The sequence below is a fragment of the Eutrigla gurnardus genome (assembly GCF_963514095.1).
Source record: "Eutrigla gurnardus genome assembly, chromosome: 1".
NCBI lineage: Eukaryota > Metazoa > Chordata > Actinopteri > Perciformes > Triglidae > Eutrigla > Eutrigla gurnardus.
In genome coordinates, this window is record NC_139915.1 from 12,646,157 (window position 1) to 12,666,654 (window position 20,498).

General features: G+C 42.5%; 2 protein-coding genes across 3 annotated transcripts in view; both read left to right on the plus strand.

Moving 5' to 3' along the window:
* rasa3 (RAS p21 protein activator 3) overlaps window positions 1-10,005 on the plus strand; it is a 37,305-nt gene extending 27,300 nt beyond the window's left edge. For both annotated transcript variants that reach the window (XM_084019168.1, XM_084019169.1), the window contains exons 11-24: window positions 82-230; window positions 685-799; window positions 914-988; window positions 1,115-1,238; window positions 1,617-1,723; window positions 1,956-2,033; window positions 2,180-2,257; window positions 2,526-2,599; window positions 4,977-5,083; window positions 5,246-5,328; window positions 5,434-5,642; window positions 5,727-5,830; window positions 5,917-6,100; window positions 6,468-10,005. In XM_084019168.1, the coding sequence (XP_083875294.1) occupies window positions 82-230; window positions 685-799; window positions 914-988; window positions 1,115-1,238; window positions 1,617-1,723; window positions 1,956-2,033; window positions 2,180-2,257; window positions 2,526-2,599; window positions 4,977-5,083; window positions 5,246-5,328; window positions 5,434-5,642; window positions 5,727-5,830; window positions 5,917-6,100; window positions 6,468-6,543 (1,563 nt within the window). In that variant the 3' untranslated portion in view covers window positions 6,544-10,005. The remainder of the gene's footprint in view (window positions 1-81; window positions 231-684; window positions 800-913; window positions 989-1,114; window positions 1,239-1,616; window positions 1,724-1,955; window positions 2,034-2,179; window positions 2,258-2,525; window positions 2,600-4,976; window positions 5,084-5,245; window positions 5,329-5,433; window positions 5,643-5,726; window positions 5,831-5,916; window positions 6,101-6,467) is intronic.
* A 1,523-nt stretch (window positions 10,006-11,528) lies between these two features.
* On the plus strand, window positions 11,529-19,875 carry pros1 (protein S). The gene is made up of 14 exons (XM_084022936.1): window positions 11,529-11,729; window positions 12,529-12,686; window positions 12,966-12,990; window positions 13,077-13,157; window positions 13,305-13,427; window positions 13,582-13,707; window positions 15,014-15,142; window positions 15,331-15,571; window positions 15,957-16,143; window positions 16,324-16,488; window positions 16,658-16,826; window positions 17,312-17,448; window positions 17,544-17,772; window positions 18,780-19,875. Exons 1-14 carry the CDS (start codon window positions 11,651-11,653, stop codon window positions 18,965-18,967), a joined length of 2,037 nt encoding a protein of 678 aa, XP_083879062.1. The 5' UTR covers window positions 11,529-11,650; the 3' UTR covers window positions 18,968-19,875.
* Window positions 19,876-20,498: the final 623 nt, after the last annotated feature.

The following is a 20,498-nucleotide window of genomic DNA, read 5'->3' on the forward strand; positions in this document are numbered from 1 at the left end:
AGCTCCGCTCGGACGTACGTGGCGCGCCGCAGCATCCCTGTTTGAATGCTACATGTTTACCCCCCGCACCTCTCTGTCCAGCCCGTGTCGGCGTCCACAGCTCACACTCTGGGGGAGGTGTGCCGAGAGAAACAAGAAGCCGCCATTCCCCTCGTGCGTCTGTTTCTTCACTACGGCAAGATTGTGCCTTTCATCAGCGCCATCGCTCACGCCGAAGTCAACCGCACGCAGTGAGTGCCTGTTCTCTTTTCCCTGGAACCACACATCTAATACGTGTCACGATTGAATTGATTAAGTTGTGCCGGACCGTCCAGCTGTTACATGAATTCTGTTTTCTGTTATACAGTATTTATCTCAGAAGAGGGAGACAGATCAGATACTTTGTTGTATCTTTGGTGTATAGATATATATATATCTTACCAACACTATGAGCACACTTCTTCAATCTAAGCCAGTCATTTCACTTCTAAATCAGGTGCAGATTTATTCTCAAATGATAGGAATTAATGTGATTCTAGAAATGAGGTCATCGGGTTGTTGTTTTGCCTGTGACAAAACACATAGGCAGCAACAATAATGTCATTTATTATGGATATGAATAAAGTCTCAGTACTCTTGTGTTGTTTATTCAGCTGCGGTTTTGGTTTGTCAGTAAAAACACAGCCTGTCTCTCTCTGTGCGTAGGGACCCTAACACCATATTCCGGGGAAACTCGCTCACTTCCAAGTGCATCGATGAGACCATGAAGCTGGCAGGGATGCACTATCTGCAAGTGACGCTTAAACCCATCATCGATGAGGTATGACACTGAGATAGATTCCATTCATATCACATGTCTGTAGGCTGGCACCTACATATATCAGTATATCAGTTATCAATGGATGGTTCAGTACTTTTTTTTAAATCTTCACAGATCTGCACGGAACACAAATCCTGTGAAATCGACCCGGTCAAGCTCAAAGAATCGGAGAACCTGGAGACAAACAGGGTATGAAGTGTGTGTGTGTGTGTGTGTGTGTGTGTGTGTGTGTGTGTGTGTGTGTGTGTGTGTGTGTGTGTGCGCGTGTGCGTTCAGTGAGTTATCTGACACATCTGCCCTGCCTCCCCTCTCCAGGAAAATCTCCGGCAGTATGTGGACCGTATCTTCAACGTTATCACCACCTCCGGCGTTCGCTGTCCCACTGTCATGTGTGATATCTTCTTCTCTTTGAGAGAGTCTGCGGCCACCCGTTTCCAAGGTAACTCACCCCCTGGATGACTTTCAAGTGAGGGAGGAAAGAAAGCAAGCTGCTATTAAGGAACAGGAAATGGACAATAAAGAACAGGATGTGCAAGATGTCCAAGGACACTTCTTCTTGTGCTGTTATTTGTGTCAAACCTGCAAACACTTAAGCCTCCCACACACGCATTATGGTTATGTGTGGAGTACAGAGCATGTACACCCAGTGTCACATACTGGGCTGCCTCCTGTTGGCCGTCATATGGCACTGCAGTCATATATAGATTATACAACTCCATATAATTCATTGAACAAATCTGCTTTTCTTCTTCAAGACTTATCTGTGATGTTTTAGATACATTTAACCAAGGGTTCTGCTCTTCTTTTTGCTGTCTAGTTGACCAAGATGTCCGATACACAGCAGTCAGCAGTTTTATTTTCCTGCGTTTCTTTGCTCCAGCCATCCTCTCCCCCAACTTGTTCCATCTAAGGCCGCACCATCCGGTGAGTCCGCTAACATACATGCATATGCATATGTTCCTCTGAAAATCTGTTGCTTAAAGTGTTTGAGCTTTCATTCATGAAAGAAGAGTTTGTTTAGTTATCCTGATTTTTTTTTTTTTTAATGTTCAAATGATGTCTGTTTTTTCGCCCCACAACCAGTGCGTTTTCTGATGTTGTCAAGGGTGATAGCTGATTTTTCAAATTTGGATTTGATGTGTTTTTGTGTGCCTAGGATCCCGCCACCTCTCGAACCCTCACCCTCATCTCCAAGACGATCCAGACACTGGGAAGTCTGGCCAAGTCTAAATCTGTGAGTAAAGCGTTTTTCTATTTTCATTCTGTAACTGACCTAGATTTCACTTGTATTTCAGTCCAAAACATTTGAAGTGAAACAAAACTGGCTAATCTTCCTCTCTCTCTGTCACTTTTTCTTCCCATACTTTTATTCCTTTCAAGGCCAATTTCAAAGAGTCTTACATGGCTGCATTTTACGACTACTTCAATGAACAGAAATATGCAGACGCTGTGAAGAATGTGAGTGTTTCCCTTTCGTTCCTTATTATGTGCTATACATCTCTGGTGGGCAGATGCAGGATGAAAATGTTCCCTTTCTTTCGTATGTCAGCTGAAGGGAAGCTCCGATGAATGCCTAATGAAAGGTTTAAAAAGAAGTGAAAGAGTGGAAAGAGGGGTGGCAAGACGTGATTTTCACAGTTGGAGTTACGTGGATGTGGCATGAGAAGGGCTAGCAGCACAGTTAATATAAATATTGATTTATAACATCCTTTATTTCCCTCCACAGTTCTTGGACCTCATCTCCACCTCTGGCAAATGGGACCAGAAGAGTATTGAAACACCGATCATGCTCAAAGAGGGGTAAGGAGCCAGTTTATTGATGAGCTGATATTTATGGAATTATCAAAAAAAGCATCTAAACGACACACTGCTAAGAAATCCTAAATATGTTGTGTTTGATTCATTTAGAGAATGAATAAATGATCATTTTGAGATTTTGTTAAATGAAGTTTCAGGTGATGTGGCCGTCCTTCAATATTTTCTTTATTTCACCACATTAAGGTCGTCTTAGCCTTAAAGGCTTAACTGTCCCCACTAACTTAAAGGAACATTTCGGGAAGTATCCGTTCTCTGGCTGAGGATTAGATGAAAAGATGGATGCCACTCACACATTTGAGAGATGGTACCAATCTTCTCATTCAACTCTGCCAGAAAGCAAATAAGTGTGTTTCCCAGATTGTCAGCCCAGTCCTTTCAGTTGTCACTAAAGTGGAGCTGATGTGCCCTCGTGGTCTGATTCATTTCCAAAGTGAACCGTTACAGTACGGATGTAAACCCCGGCCTGTAAACTGAGCGCTCCCTGACCGCACATGGGCTGTTGTCTTGATGACATCTCTGATGAGGCTGTAAAGGGGAGGAGAGCTTCCAGTCGACGTTAGTTATGCCAGCGCCCTCGCTCATCACCACCCCCACCCTCTTTTGTTTCTGCTACCTGGCGTAGGAGTGTAAAACTCACAATAAAGAGGGTTGATGGGAAGGGGTCAAAAGGCACGAAGGGCAGGTAAGAGCTTCTCTATATAAAGGCTTTGCCCTTGTGACCCCCTGTGTTTGCCCCGTAACCTCTCAATCCAAGACGGCTGTTTTGTCTCCAACCGACATCACGCGCTATCGTAGATGCTGCTGCGCTTTACTTTATATCTGTCCCATATAGAAGCAACCTGTCCGTTACTGTCTGACACCAAGTGATGGATTTGAGTCTCTCCGCACGGTGGCAGACTGACTGTAATGGTATAAAGTAAAGTGTCAGCCGTTACGCCTTTAAGCCCTCACTAGTGCCGATTGCCCTCCTGGATCCTCACCATGCCAGATATGCTTGGTGTGAGAATGACAGCAGGGATTGTTTACCCCACAAACATTTCTTGGATCTCATATCCACCCACATCTTGACCCTATATACCCTTTGTCTATCGCTAGTGGCCAAGTTTCCAGCGGGAGAGTCCTACCTTTGGTGTTTATTATCCTCGTGCTTCATATTTCCTGTATGCCATGGCCCTCCAACTCCAAAACCAAGACATCCTGGTGTTTACTCTCCCTTGAAGGACCATACCGGTGGTTTCACATGTTTTAGCCCATTAAAAGTCCAGGCTGTAGCTCACATCACCTTTCAGACATTTGACAAAGCAGCTTTTAGAGTGATTTAAAGTTACAGTCATCAGCGGTTCCATTTGTTTTATTGCCGTGTACTTGCAGAGATTGGAAACTTCCTTGAGATTGATAATCAGTCATAGTGGCTTATCCATCATAATTGATTTCTGCAAACATTTATTGATTTATAGGTAAACAAGTTTCAAACTGAGGGCGCTACATCCAACAGTTTTGGGATGTATTTTAAAAAAGTATGCAAATCTGAACATTCTTGTTTAACGTGGATTATTTTCATTATGGATTCAACTGCAAGTGTTTGCTCAATTAATCAATGTGAACTCTTCAAATGTATTGGTAGGACCACATTACACAAAGAATAGTTTAATTTTTATAAAATGACTAAAACAGTTAAAGTGGGCATCCGTCCTTCAACACACCAAGGAGAGGCAACCCTCCCCGTCTGCGACTGCGTTACCACATGACATGATAATACAGCCTTGACGTAAAAATAAACACGCCATGAATTGTTCAGTGTGATGGATTTGCCATCTCGGGTTTCCAGTCTCTGCAAGCGATTTTCATAATGTCCCGAAACAAAAAGGAAACTCAGTGGCTGTTTGAAAGGAAATCACTCTGAAACCTTGTGTTATGATTTGGCAAAAAGCCAAGTAAGGATTTATCGACAGCGTTGTAGCAATTTAGATAATGGGATAAAATATGCAAAAACACAGGTGGCTTTGTTGTGCTGACGCATCCTTCTTGACTCATAGACTGTTGAGTCTATGAGTGCTGTACTGACGTGTTTTAACATGTGCAGCAGCGATGAGCACAAGGAACTGCAAGCATGTTAACATAATAATGATGAATGTAGACTAATGACTGCACTGGAGTATTTTAAACCAGAATGAAATGGTGTTTGTGAATGATTTTATGCATTAATGTATACTCTTTAAGTTAGTGCACTGTAGACATATGTAAGGGATGCATTAAGCCATGTAAATAAAACATAATGTGATATTTGTGATATATTTATTTCTGTGCAACGTGAGCTCATCTGTGCAAGGCTTTCAGTGGTATTTCCATTTGTCTTCAGATTTATGATCAAGAGGGCGCAAGGGAGAAACAGGTTTGGAATGAAGAACTTCAAGAAGAGATGGTTTCGCCTGACCAATCACGAGTTCACCTACCACAAAACGAAAGGTACGGGGAAAGAAAGGTCTCTCAGGGTCGGCTTACAGTCGTCTGGTCCTGCAGTTGTGCGTGCTTGTGTCCATTCCCTCTAATAACACTTTACACAATCCTCCATCGGTTCCATCCTTTATGTCCTTTCTCATGTGGGATGTGTTTCTTCTGGATGTCCAGGTGAGACGGCGCTGTGCAGCATTCCTATAGAGAACATTCTGGCGGTGGAGAGGCTAGAGGAGGAGTCTTTCAAGATGAAAAATGTAAGGACCCCAAAAAACCATGACCACTTTTGGACCCAAACCCTACTCCTCCTCATAAGTCTATCAATTCCTCTCTCACTTGCCATCCCTTTTCCCCTCCTCCAGATGTTCCAGGTCATTCAACCTGAGCGGGCGCTCTACATCCAGGCCAACAACTGCGTGGAGGCTCGCGACTGGATCGACATCCTAACCAAAGTCAGCCAGTGCAACCGCAAGCGCCTAAGTACCTACCATCCTTCAGCTTACCTCAACGGCCACTGGCTCTGCTGCAAGCTCCAAGCAGACGCGGCCCCTGGCTGCACGCCCTGCACTGGGTAGGTGTCCAAAAATCCATCCGCCGTCGGATTTCCTTTCCTTTGCTTCTGTTGCCTCATCGTCCCTTGTGTGTCTGTTTTCAGCGGCCTCCCAGCGAATATCCAGCTGGACGTGGATGGAGACAGAGAGACCGAGAGGATTTATTCCCTGTTCAGCACGTACATGACCAAACTGATCAAGATGCAAGGTCAGACGCCGAGTGATTTTAGGTGTTTGCGAGCATATCCTTTGGTTCCGTCTCTCACTCTGCTGCCTGTCCATCTTCCTGTGCAGAGGCCTGCGGGAGTAAATCTGTGTATGACGGGCCCGAACAGGAGGAGTACTCCAGCTTTGTCATCGATGACCCCCAGGAGACCTACAAAACCCTGAAACTGGTCGTTTCGGCCGTGCAGACCTTGGAGCAGCAGCACACCAAGTACAAACGTGACAAGTTCAAGAAGACAAAGATAGGCAGCCAGTATGTGCCTTCTTGTTTATTCACGCTTGTAGCTCGGATTAGGTTTTGTTAAAAGCTTAAATGATTGTATATAAAAAAGCAGCGGAGACTGAGAACTGAGGGAGAAACATTCGGTGTAAAATCTAGTTCAATGCCGATCAACTTCCCCTTTGGGCCAGCAGGTGGTGCAGGTCCACAATAGTACAGTATGTTGGAGATTAAATGAAGCACCTTTAACATTTCAAATACCATATTATTGGCATCCTGATTTTGGCTCTGCTCAGCACCTGATAATCTGGACAGAAGATGTTGTAGTTTATGTTGTAATTTTAGCACTCTGAAACCTCCAGCCAGCAAATAAACACCATCCTTCTCTTTGTTTCCTCAGGGAGCATCCGATTGGAGACAAGAGTTTTCAGTGCTACATCCGCCAGCAATCAGAGAGCTCCACCTACTCCATCTAGCCCTGAGTACTGTTTCTGTGATGCCTAGAACCAGCATAATTTGTCTTTACTGCAAAAACCTCCACCTTAACAATGCTCTGTGTTTTAAATATTTATTTTCCCTTAAACAATATTTTTTTTACAAGTCTTAAAGGTGAGATGATTTCACTTATTTCCAATGCAATGTATCGATGCTTCACTTTTTTTTTAAGACTTCTGGAATCAGGAAGCAGCATGCTGTTTTGGAAACAAGTGTCACCTGACTGGCTTATGTGTTCATTTTTAAGGAAAAATAGAGATGCATCACTCCACCTTTGGAGAACAGACCTCAGATCAGCATGAAAAATAGAGGAACAGCTGTGGAGGAAAGGAGGGACAGGAAATAAGACATAATCATACCATACATCTATGTGGGTCTCCTCTCTGTGATGTGACCAGAGAACAAACTATTGTTTTCACTGGACAGTTTTGACAGTGACCAACACGCACTTTAACCGCCTCCAAATCCGTGGATGAACAAGCCTCGCAGCACACTTTCAAAATCGTATTTTTATCTGTTTGATTTGTATTTGGTTGTTTTTAATTGACATGTCGAAATGTTCCATTGTATTTCACTCCAGAAGGAAGGAAGGACTTTTTTCCCCTCCCCATGTTTTTTTTTTTTTTTTTTTAGTTTTGTATTGTACCCAACCTCCTCAGGAAGGCTGTGAAGGTGGAGGGCACACAAGAAGGGATTGCGCAGCCAAGAGCTTGATCTTGTCAATGTTATCTATCAGTGTCATTCCATCATTTTTAATCCACATCATCAAGCTTTCATGTTTCATTTGAAGCCTTGTTCTGTTGCGGTTGGATATCATGTTCCTGCGACACCAGTACATGGGGTGAAGGAATAGCTTCTTCTGGAGACGTCTGACACTCAGTCAGACGAACCCATGGATGCCTTTTCGGTATCTTCATGGGTTTTTCAAGTCGCAGCTTCTCTTTTAAGACTAGTGGCTATTCAATTTAACTCCATTTGATCTTCATTTGTGAACAAAGAAATTAAATAATGTCCAACTGCCGGGCCAGATGAACCCATTCGGGGCGAAACATGTGCGTGCTGTGTGGGCCCCTGTTGACTCTCAAAATCTGTCAATTGTGAAATGAAACATGCATTGGTAACAATATACACTCAGTGGGCACTTTATTAGTTACACTGGTCTATTGCAATTCTGCTCTGCCATAAATTCAGCGTTAACCAAGTTTAAAATGTTCAGATTGTGACTGAATATTAGTGACGTAAATAAATACGTAACTTAATGAACACGTCTATGACGGTGTGAAAATGACTGAACATCGTCGGCATCATAAAAGTCGACTTCATGGCGGGATTACATTTCACTGTACAGGTCAAGTCAAGTCAGGTTTATTAGCCCAATATCACAAATTCCAAATCTGGGTAAGTGGCCAGTGAGTGTATACATTCTGTAGGTTGCATAAAACACAGTTGTGATTATTGAAATGACCACTAACTAATTACCATGTGCTGAACAAAGAACGTTCAGGCCCCTGTACGTCTGGGGCCTATGTTGCCCGCTTCGCCCTGTTGGTTGTCCAACCCTGGTTGACATGCACACACATCCATCGTGGATAAATATTAGTGATGCCCATTTTGTTCCCGCCCTCCAGTAATTGAGCTTCACCTTGGCTGAGATCCAGAACACACCATCACACTGCATGCAGGTGTGATGAATGTGTTCTGCTCTGCATAAAGGGCATTAAAGAGAAACTGTTCCTTCAATCATCACAGAGCAGAGACTTTAATGTCAGGACAGCTCAATGAAAAGAACCCTGTTTAGCTTTTAACTGATATACTAACATTTTAACCAGTCTTGTCTCAACTTATGATTGTGAAATGGATAGTGTGTTACTGCTTGTGTTGCACTGTTGGCTGCCTAATGATGTTGTTTTTATTTTTTTATTTTTTTTCTGAGTTTCTGTCTTAATTTGGAAAAGCTGCAGCCTGTCGTTTCAAATCTATTTATATGCATTCCTCTGAGCAATTGCCTGCTGGTAATCTTACCGGTCAGCAACCCCAGAATCTGTTGAAGGTACAGGATTTATTGTTGTGTTGTTCTACGCTTCCCAAAGGCGACCACTCTCATTGGTTCGTTCATATTAATCAGCACTCGCTGGCACCAAAACCAGTGCATGTGAAGTATAGTTGTAGTCACAGCATCGGTAGCCTCCGCAATCACTTGTGTGCAACCAGATGACTACAAGCCCCAACAAATTTTGTATTTTCTAAAAATCAAGTACCCGGTTATGAGTCTTCATGGGTGTTCCCGTGATCACAGGATCCCAAACAGTGCCAGTCATGACTTTTATAAAATTCTCTTTTGAAAAACAAACAAAAAAATGTTTATATATATATATATAAACCTATACTGTTTTAAAAACAGTCAAGCAATTATTCTGATGACGTCTTTTTCTTTGTCGAATGGGTTGAACTATAAGGAAGGTTCTCAACTCTTTGACTCTGTTTTCTATCTTTGTCTTGTTATACAGAAATCTCGCTGTGTATCTGGTTCGAATGACTGAGGTGTGTGTGTGTGTGTGTGTGTGTGTTGTGCGTATATGCTTGTTTGTGAGCGTGCATTTGTCAGTGTGTGCATGAGTGACTGACATGATGGGTTGTATTGCCAATTGAATTGCCCCAGTGTTACAGGTCAGGAAAAGGCAGAGTCTCACTTGTTGGAAAAGACAAAAATCACTGCCTGTAATTATACTAAAGACTGTGGTGTGGAAACACTGTTACTGTTCTCTGGCCTGATATGATGTATCTCCTCTTTTCTCTTGTATAGAACCACTGTTCCATTTTCAAGGAACCTTTGCCAATATAATCTCCCCACTCATGTAATGTGTAGTAACATCGATGCAACATTAAGAGAGCAGCGTTGCTGTGACCTCTAAACTTTGACGAGTGTTTGTTTCCACCAGTTAACTCTCCTCAGGTTTATGAAACTGAGCACTGCATGTTTTGTTTTGTTTGGTTGTTTTTTTTGCCAAGAGCGAGGAGACTCGGACTGAAGTATAAGCCACCAAACAGCGCCGTCTCGCATCCCTAACTTGGCCATCATATTTATTATCGTTTTCAGCAAAACCTTTCCCGAAAACATCGGCAGAGTCGGTGGGGTAATGCCAGATACCCGAAGCCCACAGAGGAATGACTTATGCAATAATGGTGTTTCAGCATGCAATAACAGTAACAGCCCCCTCAGTAAGGCCATCAAATTATGAACGCACATCTGCTGACCGTTTGCAGTCAAATTCCTCTTCAGAGAAACACACGTTATAAAAGGGAGAACAGTGTATTTTGTACAAATATTTTAAAAGTATTAAAATAAGCCTGTTATATGTGTACATAAAACAGTTGAATGAATGGTGAAAATGTGATGTGTTTTTCCCCCCTGAATAACTAAATGAAATCAATATTAATGCAAATGTGGTGTCTGTGTCATTTGTTAAAGAGTCGGCCTCTAGTCATGTGTCGTCTGTCTGGATGGCCTCAGTCTTTTATGGGGAACCGAATGGAGTCGTGCCTTTAAAGACTGGCATTGTGTTCTCTTGGGTTGCCTGTGTTTCGTCGTCTGTATTGGTTTTCATTCCGGCATTCTCTGAGATTTCTGTTTTCTGTTTCATGTTTTTTTCTTCCCTTCTTTCAGTCACGCGTGTTTGTGTTTGTTTTGTTGTATGTGTCATGTGTCGTTTTACTGCCTACATCTATCTCTCCTTCCCAGTGGTTTGGCTTTCCTTGAGTTTTGGTTAAACCTGCTATCTGCCAATTGCTTCCCACTACCTGTCTGCCTTCCCTCGGACTCTCAGGTTGAAAGCCATTCTCAACAATAAATCATTTAACTTTTCCTGCTTCCTCCTCATCAGTCCGTGTCTGGCTGCAACTCTGCAATCTCCAGAGTCTGTTAGTCATATCAAGAGCTTCATTTTGTTGCATTAGTAAAGAAATTGTGTTGAATTAAGTCAGACGATAGACTTAGGAAGATATTATGTGTTCATTGTTGCTCATAACTTTTTCCACATCATAAATGTTGCGATGACATATCAGAAAAGGACTAGGTAGGATTCAAATGACTATGCATGTTGCTGGTGTGGCTTACTGGGACAAATGGAACCAGTTTTAATTATTATGACTTCCACCTTTGCTTTTCCTTCCATGACAAATGTACATCTACATTGCAAATACCTTCTGAATGATGCCAAGCTATGTCCCACTGTGGTGAATCATCCGGTTATTGCTAACAACTGCAAATAGATGTAATAATAGTTGCAATAAGTAGGCCTAATTGTGCTTCTGCCAGTCTGTTTGAATGGTGAACAAAAACAAAAAAAGACACCAGCTGGTAGAGGTGGTGTCTTTGAATTACTTTATCTATAATAGGCTACAACATATATTAAATGTATATTGTTTATCTATTGGAATGATATCTGGCAAGCTATCAAATAATTGTAGTTACGTTTAAAAGTATAATATTTTCCTCTGCATGTAATGGAGTTAAAATTATAGCACCACAATACAAGTACCTCAGACTTCTACTCAAGTAGGGATGTGCTTCTTATGTCGTCATTATTGGTAAAGTACCAGGAAATGGAAACAGTCGCGTATAGATACTTTAAAATGAATGTGACGTTAAAGAAGACAGCAAGGAACGGTGTCACCTAGCAACAGCGCAATTCCCTGACTTTGGAACGTGGGAAATATGGCGGCTGACTGTGTGTCACTGGTTTTGTCATTTCTCTGTCCCCTTTCATTCGAGTGTAGTGATGCTAGGCTATTCAGGTTTTACTACACACTCAGCAGCAGCATCATGCGTGGTAACGCTGAACACGGACGGTGTGTGTGTGTGTGTGTGTGTGTGTGTGTGTGTGTGTGTGTGTGTGTGAGTGCGTAGCAGCGCTCTCTAGCTGGCAGCTCTCCTCCCCTCCCTCTCTCTCTCTCTCTCTCTCTCTCTCTCTCTCTCTCTCTCTCTCTCTCTCTACGAAAAACACTTTCGGGAAGAATAAAGTTTTTCCTGCGCCCAGCCAGTCTTTACTCCGAGCCAAACCGTGGCCTAGCGAGAAGAACGGCTCGACTATGTGGAGGAAGAAACGGGCACTTTGGGAATCCTTGGCTTGTCTCGTGTTTCTCGTGACACTCGTCGATGCTTATCGATGTAAGTATGTGAGTGTTTGGGTTTTTGCGGTTTTGCAGTCTGAACCCTGCGCTGATTCACGGGACAGCCTGTTACGGTCTACTTCGCGTCATGCCTCTGATTGAAAGCAGCCTCTCAGCCTGGATGGGACCAGTCGGGAACGGTTACAGGACTCGTATAAGCTTTTAAGCAAAAAAAAAAAACGTGTGAGGGGGTCATGACTCCTTTCTACACCGTGAAACAATGCTTCCTTGGACAACATGTGCGCCTTGTTGCAATAATTAGGGGTCATTTCTGGGAAATAACGGTTTCGCAATGGCTTTTTTTTTTCTTTTTTCTCAAGCCAATTCACAGAAGAGTAATTAGGTTGTCCGCAGTATCCATGCAGGCATCAGCCATCTGTCATGAGCACTTGAATTCCTGCTGTGATAATGTAGCTGCATGTGTCCAGCTGTATTAATCACATATGCACCTTTTGCACTCAGACCTGTGCTGTACATATACCTTATATATATATATATATATATATATTTGTACATACCAGTGTTATGCTTACCTTTTATTCAGTTTGTTATCCTTGCTTTATTTATTTCTGTGTATGTGTATTGAGAGCAACATAAAGCCAGAGTCAAATTTCTGATGTTCACACTTACTTGGCCAATAAAGCTGATTCTGATTCAGATGTGAGGCTGATCACTGGTTTGTTGGTTAAAGATAAGATGCATCACTTGCTCTAAACGAGGTGTGATTGTTTTCATAGACAAACCACGCTGACAATGACAAGACAGCTTTTTGTTTGCGTCCGTTTGTCTCTCCTTAGTCCTGAGCCAGAGCACAGCCTCCCAATTCCTGAGAAGGCACCGGAGAGCCAACTCTCTGTTTGAGGAGCACAAGAAGGGCAACCTGGAGAGGGAGTGCATTGAGGAGCTGTGCAACAAGGAGGAGGCCAGGGAGATCTTTGAGAACCAGCCAGAGACGGTAAGAGAAAAGCAGCAACCCCTTGGCCTTGGGGCCCTGAGGGCAGGGTGGCCTGGTTCCAGATCTATAACATGTAAATAAATAGCAGATAATCCAAATCCAAAACATTTTCCTTATGCTTTCACAGGACATTTTACTGAAACATAACTCGATATCAAACAATTTCCTTCTGTAGGTCTAGATCTCTTGCTATAACTTTGATACATTACATTTCCCTTCAGTATAATTTAAAAAGCAGCATATCAATTTATTAACACTCTTGCCTGTTGTTTTCCCCAGGAATACTTCTACCCCAAATATGTTGGTAAGTTAGAATCGTTTGTGCATCTTGTTTGCTTGTCATGTTTTGCTTTACTAGCCTCTTGTGTTAAAGACGACTCTTCGTTGCAGCCTGTCTGGGTTCACACCGCGTTGGCATCAGGAACCCCAACTCGGATTCTATCCCATCAGACCTGCGCACCTGTGTGAAGGGTGAGGGGCTTTTCATCAGTTAGTCTGTAGGGTTACTTCCCCTGTGAAATTCTTTCTTTAAAGCATTCATTAACATCCTGTGTGTGTGTGTGTGTGTTTGTGTGTGTGTGTGTGTGTGCGTGCCCACAACTGTTTCCTGCGTGGCAGAGATCAGTGACCAGTGCACGCCGTTTCCGTGCTACAGGGAGGGTTCAAAGCGCTGCGTGGACGGACAGGCCTACTTCACTTGTGAATGTAAACCCGGCTGGAAGGGGCCGCGCTGTGAAGACGGTGAGTTGTGATACATCATATGGGATGTATGTATTGTTAATGTGCACAGACACTTGTTCTTTTTTTTTTTTTTCAACACCCTCCACCAATGTCTTTAGCTAATAATTCAACATGAAACTGATGAACCTGATAGATGTTGTTGTGTGATGGGCAGATATCGATGAGTGTTCAGATCCTGAGTTTCCAGCGGGATGTAACCAAAAATGCTACAACTTACCCGGCAGTTTCCACTGCATGTGTGAAGATGGCTACTTCATCAATGACAACGTCAACTGTGTGGGTAAGACTATTCATTTCAGTTGCAATTTGTGCAGCTAAACTACAATAAGGACAGAGAGGTACGGATTCATGCCCTTTTTAATGTACTTCTATGTCTGTGTGTGTGTTATTTGTTATTATATCAGATATTTGAAGGCATCCAGCTGTGTTACTGTTCCTATAGAAGACAGACATATAGTGCTTCTAGGCAGCTGAGCAAACACTTCTACAGGGTTTATTATTCCTTTGATAACTTCTTTCTTATGTAGAACTTTGTAACAAGAACGCTGTTGACCAGCTGTTGTCCTCGGGGCTGGAACCATTTGTTATTTCTAAAGCTGACCTCGGGTGACCTCTTATGTAACAGAATATGAAAAGCTTTTAACATCTGAAAAGAGGCTTCACCGGTCTCACATCACAAGCTGTTAAAACTTGTTTATAGTTTATAGATGCGTGTTGCCTCATTCCTGCATATTTCTATCTGTCCCTCCTTTTTGTGTGGGAAGTTCACTCGGTGTGTGTTAAGGCTTGTTGAGTACAAAGTCTTCACAAACATGGAGTGAGTCAGTTTGGTAAATTTGTTTTTTGGATTGGCTGCGGAGATTAAGGAAGAACACACATCAATACATATCCCACAATATACATGAATGTTGAGTCATTGATATTTTCCAAAGCATACCACACAATCCATTACCATTTATATTAGGAGTATTCAAGGTAGCTGCAATTTGTCATTATTTTCTATTTATCTGTCAGAGATTTTTAAATGGAATCATTCATTTCTTACTGCATAACATGTCAGTAATTGAAATATGACCCTCACATTTTCCCCAAGCCTTACATGATATCCTCAAATTACCTATTTTGTTGGACAAAAGTGTAAAAAGAGCAGTAGGAATTATTCAGTCGAGCTTCTGGAACAAATGTTTGCTTTATAAATGATGTAAGCTGTTAGATCATTATCAAGCTGGTCATGGATTATTTTCCTTCTATCAAAAACTGGTTTCTGCACCACATTGAAGGAAACTGGCAAAAAGCTTATTGTTGAGTTGACTCCTCAACTGTATTCTGTTCACACACAACGGTCACGTTTACTTCTCACTTGTTTGCTCAGTTAGATTTGACACCAACATATCTCAAGAGAGCAAATCATTTTCAGCAGCTGATTTCTTCTCTGCCTCCGGCTGCATTATTGCACAATGATGATGTAGCAAAAACATAATGGTGTCTAAAAGCTCCAAAATTGAATGATAAGAAATTGTAGTTACTGTAATCTCTATCATATATATGTGTCGTCACATTTTCACTCTTTATTTGCTGTTTTCCAGATATCAATGAATGCCTGTTGTACCCTAGTACCTGTAACGAGCCGGCTAAATGCGTCAACACACCGGGCATGTTTGAATGCCAATGTCCCTCGGGTTTCAAATATAACTTCACTTCCAGGACCTGCAATGGTGAGAGTTTGATTTGTTGTTCCTGAGTCGTATAGTCCAACAGGTGACAAATCTGAGTAATGAACCCGCTTTTTGTATGTTTGAATCCCACTGCAGCGCACATAAGTAATCACACACCTTCAATGAAAAAGCTGCCATACACATTAAAAAGATCAGTGCTGTGAATGTTTCTTGTTCTGTCTTTGCAGATATAGATGAGTGCGAGATCAGCGGGTGTGATGGGACTTGTATAAACACAGTGGGCAGCTATGCATGCCACTGTGATGGTCGTCGGCGTCTGCGTTTGGCGGAGGATAAACACAACTGTGAAAGAATCCCTGTTTGTGTGGACCTGCATGACTACAGACACGCTGAAATGCTTTACCTGGGGGAGCAGTTTACAGGCCTTCCTGTCATCTTTCTGCTCTACCGTCTGCCAGAGAACACAAAGTGAGGGTCACGAAAATCTAGCATACTCCTTTTCTTAAAAGATCATAAGTGTTTTGTGTATTTTAACCCTTAAGCACAAAATATAACAAATAGCAAGCCATAGCCTTATATTTATGTCAGAAAGAGCACTATTTGTAGTTTTCAAGATTGAATGGATGAGTATCAATCATCTGAAGACGCAGCTTCAACACCATCTCAGCGAATGTCAAACAAAAACGTATCAAGCAAGTCCCAGGCCTCTAGAAGTTGACTGTCATACCAAACTGAAATGAATCAAGTCTGTTGATGCACGGAAAAGGGACTGGGCTAGACAATGCAATTACATTCGCACATAGTTGGAGTTAGATTAGTGTGTAACGTCACATTTCTGTCTTTCTGTTCCTAGGTTTGCAGCGGAGTTTGACTTCCGTACATTTGACCCAGAGGGAGTTGTGCTGTATGCAGAGTCCTCACAGGATTCATGGTTCATGTTGGGGCTAAGGGGTGGTCGCATTGAAGTCCAGTTCAAAAACCAGCACACGTTCAAGGTCACCAGTGGAGGGAAAGCCATCAACGATGGACAGTGGCACGTGGTAAGATCGAGCTGTTCACGTTCAATTCTTGTTCCGTTATGGCTAACGTTGCGGTAGCTGAAGTGTTAATTGATCAAACTGAACTGATGGAAAGCGGGTTGTGGGTAAATGTGTGCTCTGGTGTCAAACTGTGACAATACACTGAGAGAGTCATGACGATACACTGTTTGAAACACGCAGATCTCTGTGGATGAACTGGAGAGCAGCATCAGTGTGAAGATCAGTAAGGAAGCCGTGATGAGCATCAACAGCCCTGAGAGTCTCTTCACTTCGGTTAATGGCAAACTGGAGACCAAGGTCTACATCGCTGGTCTGCCCAACCGCACTGACAACGTCATCAAACCTGTAAGTAGGTCGTCTGAATGAGTGCACACGCAATGAACCATCTGCTTTTTGACCTGTAACCACATCTTATCACATCCCCTTAGTAACATAGAGGAATGAATGTATCAGGATTTACTTTGGACAAGTTTCAAGCCAGCGTACTGAGTTCGTGCGTCCATTGATCCATTAGATAAACCCTCGACTCGACGGCTGCATCCGGGGGTGGAACCTGATGAATCAGGGCGCATCTGGGGTAAAGGAGGTCATCCAGGAGAAGCATAGTAAACATTGCTTTGTATATGTGGAACGAGGGTCTTTCTTCACTGGAGCAGGATTGGCACACTTCAACATTGACTACAGTGAGTAAGTTATACTTTATTAATCCCTATAGGAAAGTTTGTCCTCTGCATTTGAGCCATCTTAAATGGCATCCTAAATTATATTTTGGAGCATTGAGCAGCCACAGCACAGGGGACTAAATGTAGTTTTAGGTGGCAAGTAAAAAGGCCATTAGGAGACATTGGCTACGGAAAAACTGCCCCACTGTCAGCGTCTTTGTCAACATTGTTAAACAATTGCAGTGAGACACATCTCTCTTAATTACTGTATGTTGTTATGTGTGATATTACTTTTTGTATGAGGTAATCTTGCCTTGACAGAATGACTTCCCCATGACCTCATATTTGTTTTTCCTTTCTGTCTTGTCTCATTTCCTGTTGTTAGTACACCGTACCTAAAAATATTATAAAAATGGCTTTAGTAGGTTTGAGCATGGGGACTTGGTTTAAAGGCAGCGACAGGATGTACTAGCTTTGTATGTGTGTTTCTCCATGTGTATGTGTAGGTGAATCTGGGAGCTGGAATGTGGAAATACAGATGAACATACGTCCGTCCAGCAGCACAGGTGTCCTCTTTGCTCTCGTCCACAACAACACAGTCCCCCTGTCTGTCGCTGTTGTAACGCAGGGAGAAGACGATGCTGTGAGTTCATTCAACAAATTGCTGTTGGATTAAGCATGTGTGCACCTCTGCACAAGCACACATGATTAAATGTTGCCATGTCATCGATGCTACAGAACCTGCAGGTGTTCTTGGACGGCGTCTCAGTGGCGACCCTGGACTCACTGATGCTGTGTTACCCTGACCGGCTGACCGTGCAGCTGAATGTGACTCCCACAGAAATCCAGATCTCAGCCAACTCCTCCACTGTTACCTACATGAAGTCTGATGCCCTGCAGGAGGCACTGAAGCACCTCAACAGTACCATGCAGAACCCCATCAGTACATATATTGGTGGGATACCAGGTTAGTTAAAGTAGTAAGTCAATGTATAAAAGTAACTCTTTTGAAGATGAGTATGAGCTATGAATTAGCTATATATGGTCACTATTAAAGGTCGTAGCTTCCTGGCAATAATCATTCCAGTATGAATACCAACCGGTCCTCTTCTATTTATAAGAAAGCTTTCGAGAGGTTTCCTCATGCCGGTAAATGGAATATCCTCTTGTGCTCTGAGGCTGTACTTTGGTGTAGTGGTCCTCTGAGCTAAATGCTATTGTCAGCATGCTGTCATACTCACAGTAATGATGCTAACTGTGTTGTTAAGCAGGTACAATGTTTACTGTCGTCACATCTTAGTTTAGGTTGTTAGCATTTCCTATCTAGTGCTAAACACAAGTACAGTGGGGGAAACATTAATGTTATTCGTTTTGCAGGATTTTGTTCATGATCCCAAATATTGAATATTTACATTTTTGACCAGATGATGGCGCTAGATTAAAAGTAGAGGTTTCAAAGTGATAACCATTCATACTGAGAGGGATATTAATGTATGCATGGCAATGGTTGTGGAGATATCTCCATTAAGCCCAGGTGTCAACCTCTTGGTGGTGCTAGAGGAGAGACGGTGTATCACCAAAGTTATTAGGAGACATTTTCTTGGAACCATAAATGTCTGAACAGAATCTGAGATGAAGAGTTGTGGAGATATTTTAGTCTGGACTAAAATGGTGAACCAACAGACCAGTATTGTAATCCAGAGAGCCGTGGCTAAAAACTCTCATTAATTCAGCAAAGTCAGTCTCTCCTGGTGAGGGGGAATGTGTTTCAAACTTAAGTCAAAAGGTTGTGACTCATCTCTCTCTATTGTGATGGTCCATGTTTTGCTAAATCTAAACTACATGAAGGCCCTTCTCATCTCTCTTTTCCTGTTAATGTGTGTCTTTTTTATTGTGTAGCGTGTTATAACACTTAAAGTATCCACCATCGCTTGTTATTGTCATTTTCCCTGACGGTCCCTCTCTGTCTTTCAGACGATGTCCCGTTGCTGGCGACCCCTGTGACGGCCTTTTACCACGGCTGCATGGACATCACTGTCACCGGCCAGCAGCTGGACTTCGACGAGGCTCTCAGCAAACATAACAGTATTAAGTCCCATTCCTGTCCTCCTGTGTCCACCCCTGAGATTCACCCTGAAGCACCGCACCTGCACAGAAAGTGACCCTAATTAACGACACGTTAAAAAAGCCCTGACACCAGGCAACATCCCACAGCGGCCACTTCTTGGGATATTTTTGGAAACATATAAGAGGAGATGGGAGGGAGGAAGGGAATGTGAAAGAAGTGACAAGAAGAGGAGACACGTAGAATTACGTCATTTTTGTCGACTTTCTCTGATGGGTTCATTTTAAGCTTTCTTTATGCTTTTCATCCATACAGTATTATTGTTCCTGTCCAGGGAGCTTTTTGATTTTTTTTTTTTTTTTAGTCAGGCACAACGAAAGCTGACTTACCTGTGAGCAAGCAGGGGGGACATAGGTGTAGTAGTTTGTTGCTATTAATTAAATGTTTTACAAGAAATGTTTGAAAAGAGCTGAGCTCTGTAGCACACATACCATGTGTTGAGCAAGAGGTGGTTATGTTTGTGTAGAAAAATTAACAAATGGTCACTGTTGACCAGGCTTGGAGACCACCTGCATCTTTCCCCTCTTGTTGAATCATGGTACTATCTCTGAATACAATTCAATTCTGGTCTCGTGGGAAGTAAACGTCTTGGAGACGACGAGGCATCGTGGTCGTTGGTTGTGGTGGTAACAACCACAGGAGAGAAAGCTTAGCCTCCAGGCTTTCCATCCAGTTCGGTAGCATTTTCTTGTTTTAAATGGCATCCCTTATTGGGGCTAGCATTGATTTAGTAATGTTTATAAACATGGTTTATCAGTTTATTGTTCCCAGAATCTACCATGGTTGTTGCCAGATGTATTTCTCAGCTAATTTCTGTCCTCATCTTTAGGGTTTTCCTGGTTGGTCCGTGTTTAGAAGAATTCACCTTGTATATAAAAAAAAGCCATCTGTAATGTATAACTTAAAATGTAGATGTTCAATGTTTGTTTTAATAAAATTGGTCCAAGCAAACTTGTAGTATTGAGTTTCAACATTGAATGTGCATATCTGCCCTCTGCCACAGCCTGTGTGGCCAACCCATCTTTCCTAAGTCCTTGGTGACGCAACAAGCTGAGTACAAAATACAGTTTTTTCATCACTTGATGGTAAATGGACCTGCATTTATAAGCGCTTTTATAGTCGTTTCGACTACTCAAGACTCTTTACACTACATTCATTCTATTTACCCATTCATACACATTCATACACCCGATGTATGCACCAAGTCATTAACACACATTCACACGTCGGCGGCCTTCAGGCAGATTGGGGTTCAGTATCTTGCCCATACTGCATGCGGACTGGAGGAGTCAGGATTCTTCCATTTCTGTAAGGATGGATGGAAATGTTCACAGCACATTCCATTAAAGGTGCATTAACATGGCATCAAACAATGATTTGTGATGTAAATATATAGTGGAATTATGTCTACCTGGGCAAAAAATGGCTCTCAACTCTGTCAGCACTGTTAGCTGCCATGACACCTGATATACTTGGCTGCGGAAATATACATCACAAGATGTACTTTATAAATCCCAACCTGGGAAATTATTTTGAAAATCATATTCACTCAATATTAGCATACTGCA

Excerpts from the sequence above, each read along its gene's own strand:
- pros1 (XM_084022936.1), top strand. The coding sequence starts at position 11,651 with ATGTGGAGGAAGAAACGGGCACTTTGGGAATCCTTGGCTTGTCTCGTG. Across the intron at positions 16,144-16,323 it reads ACGATGGACAGTGGCACGTG|ATCTCTGTGGATGAACTGGA; the intron begins GTAAGATCGAGC and ends TGAAACACGCAG. Across the intron at positions 16,489-16,657 it reads CTGACAACGTCATCAAACCT|ATAAACCCTCGACTCGACGG; the intron begins GTAAGTAGGTCG and ends TTGATCCATTAG.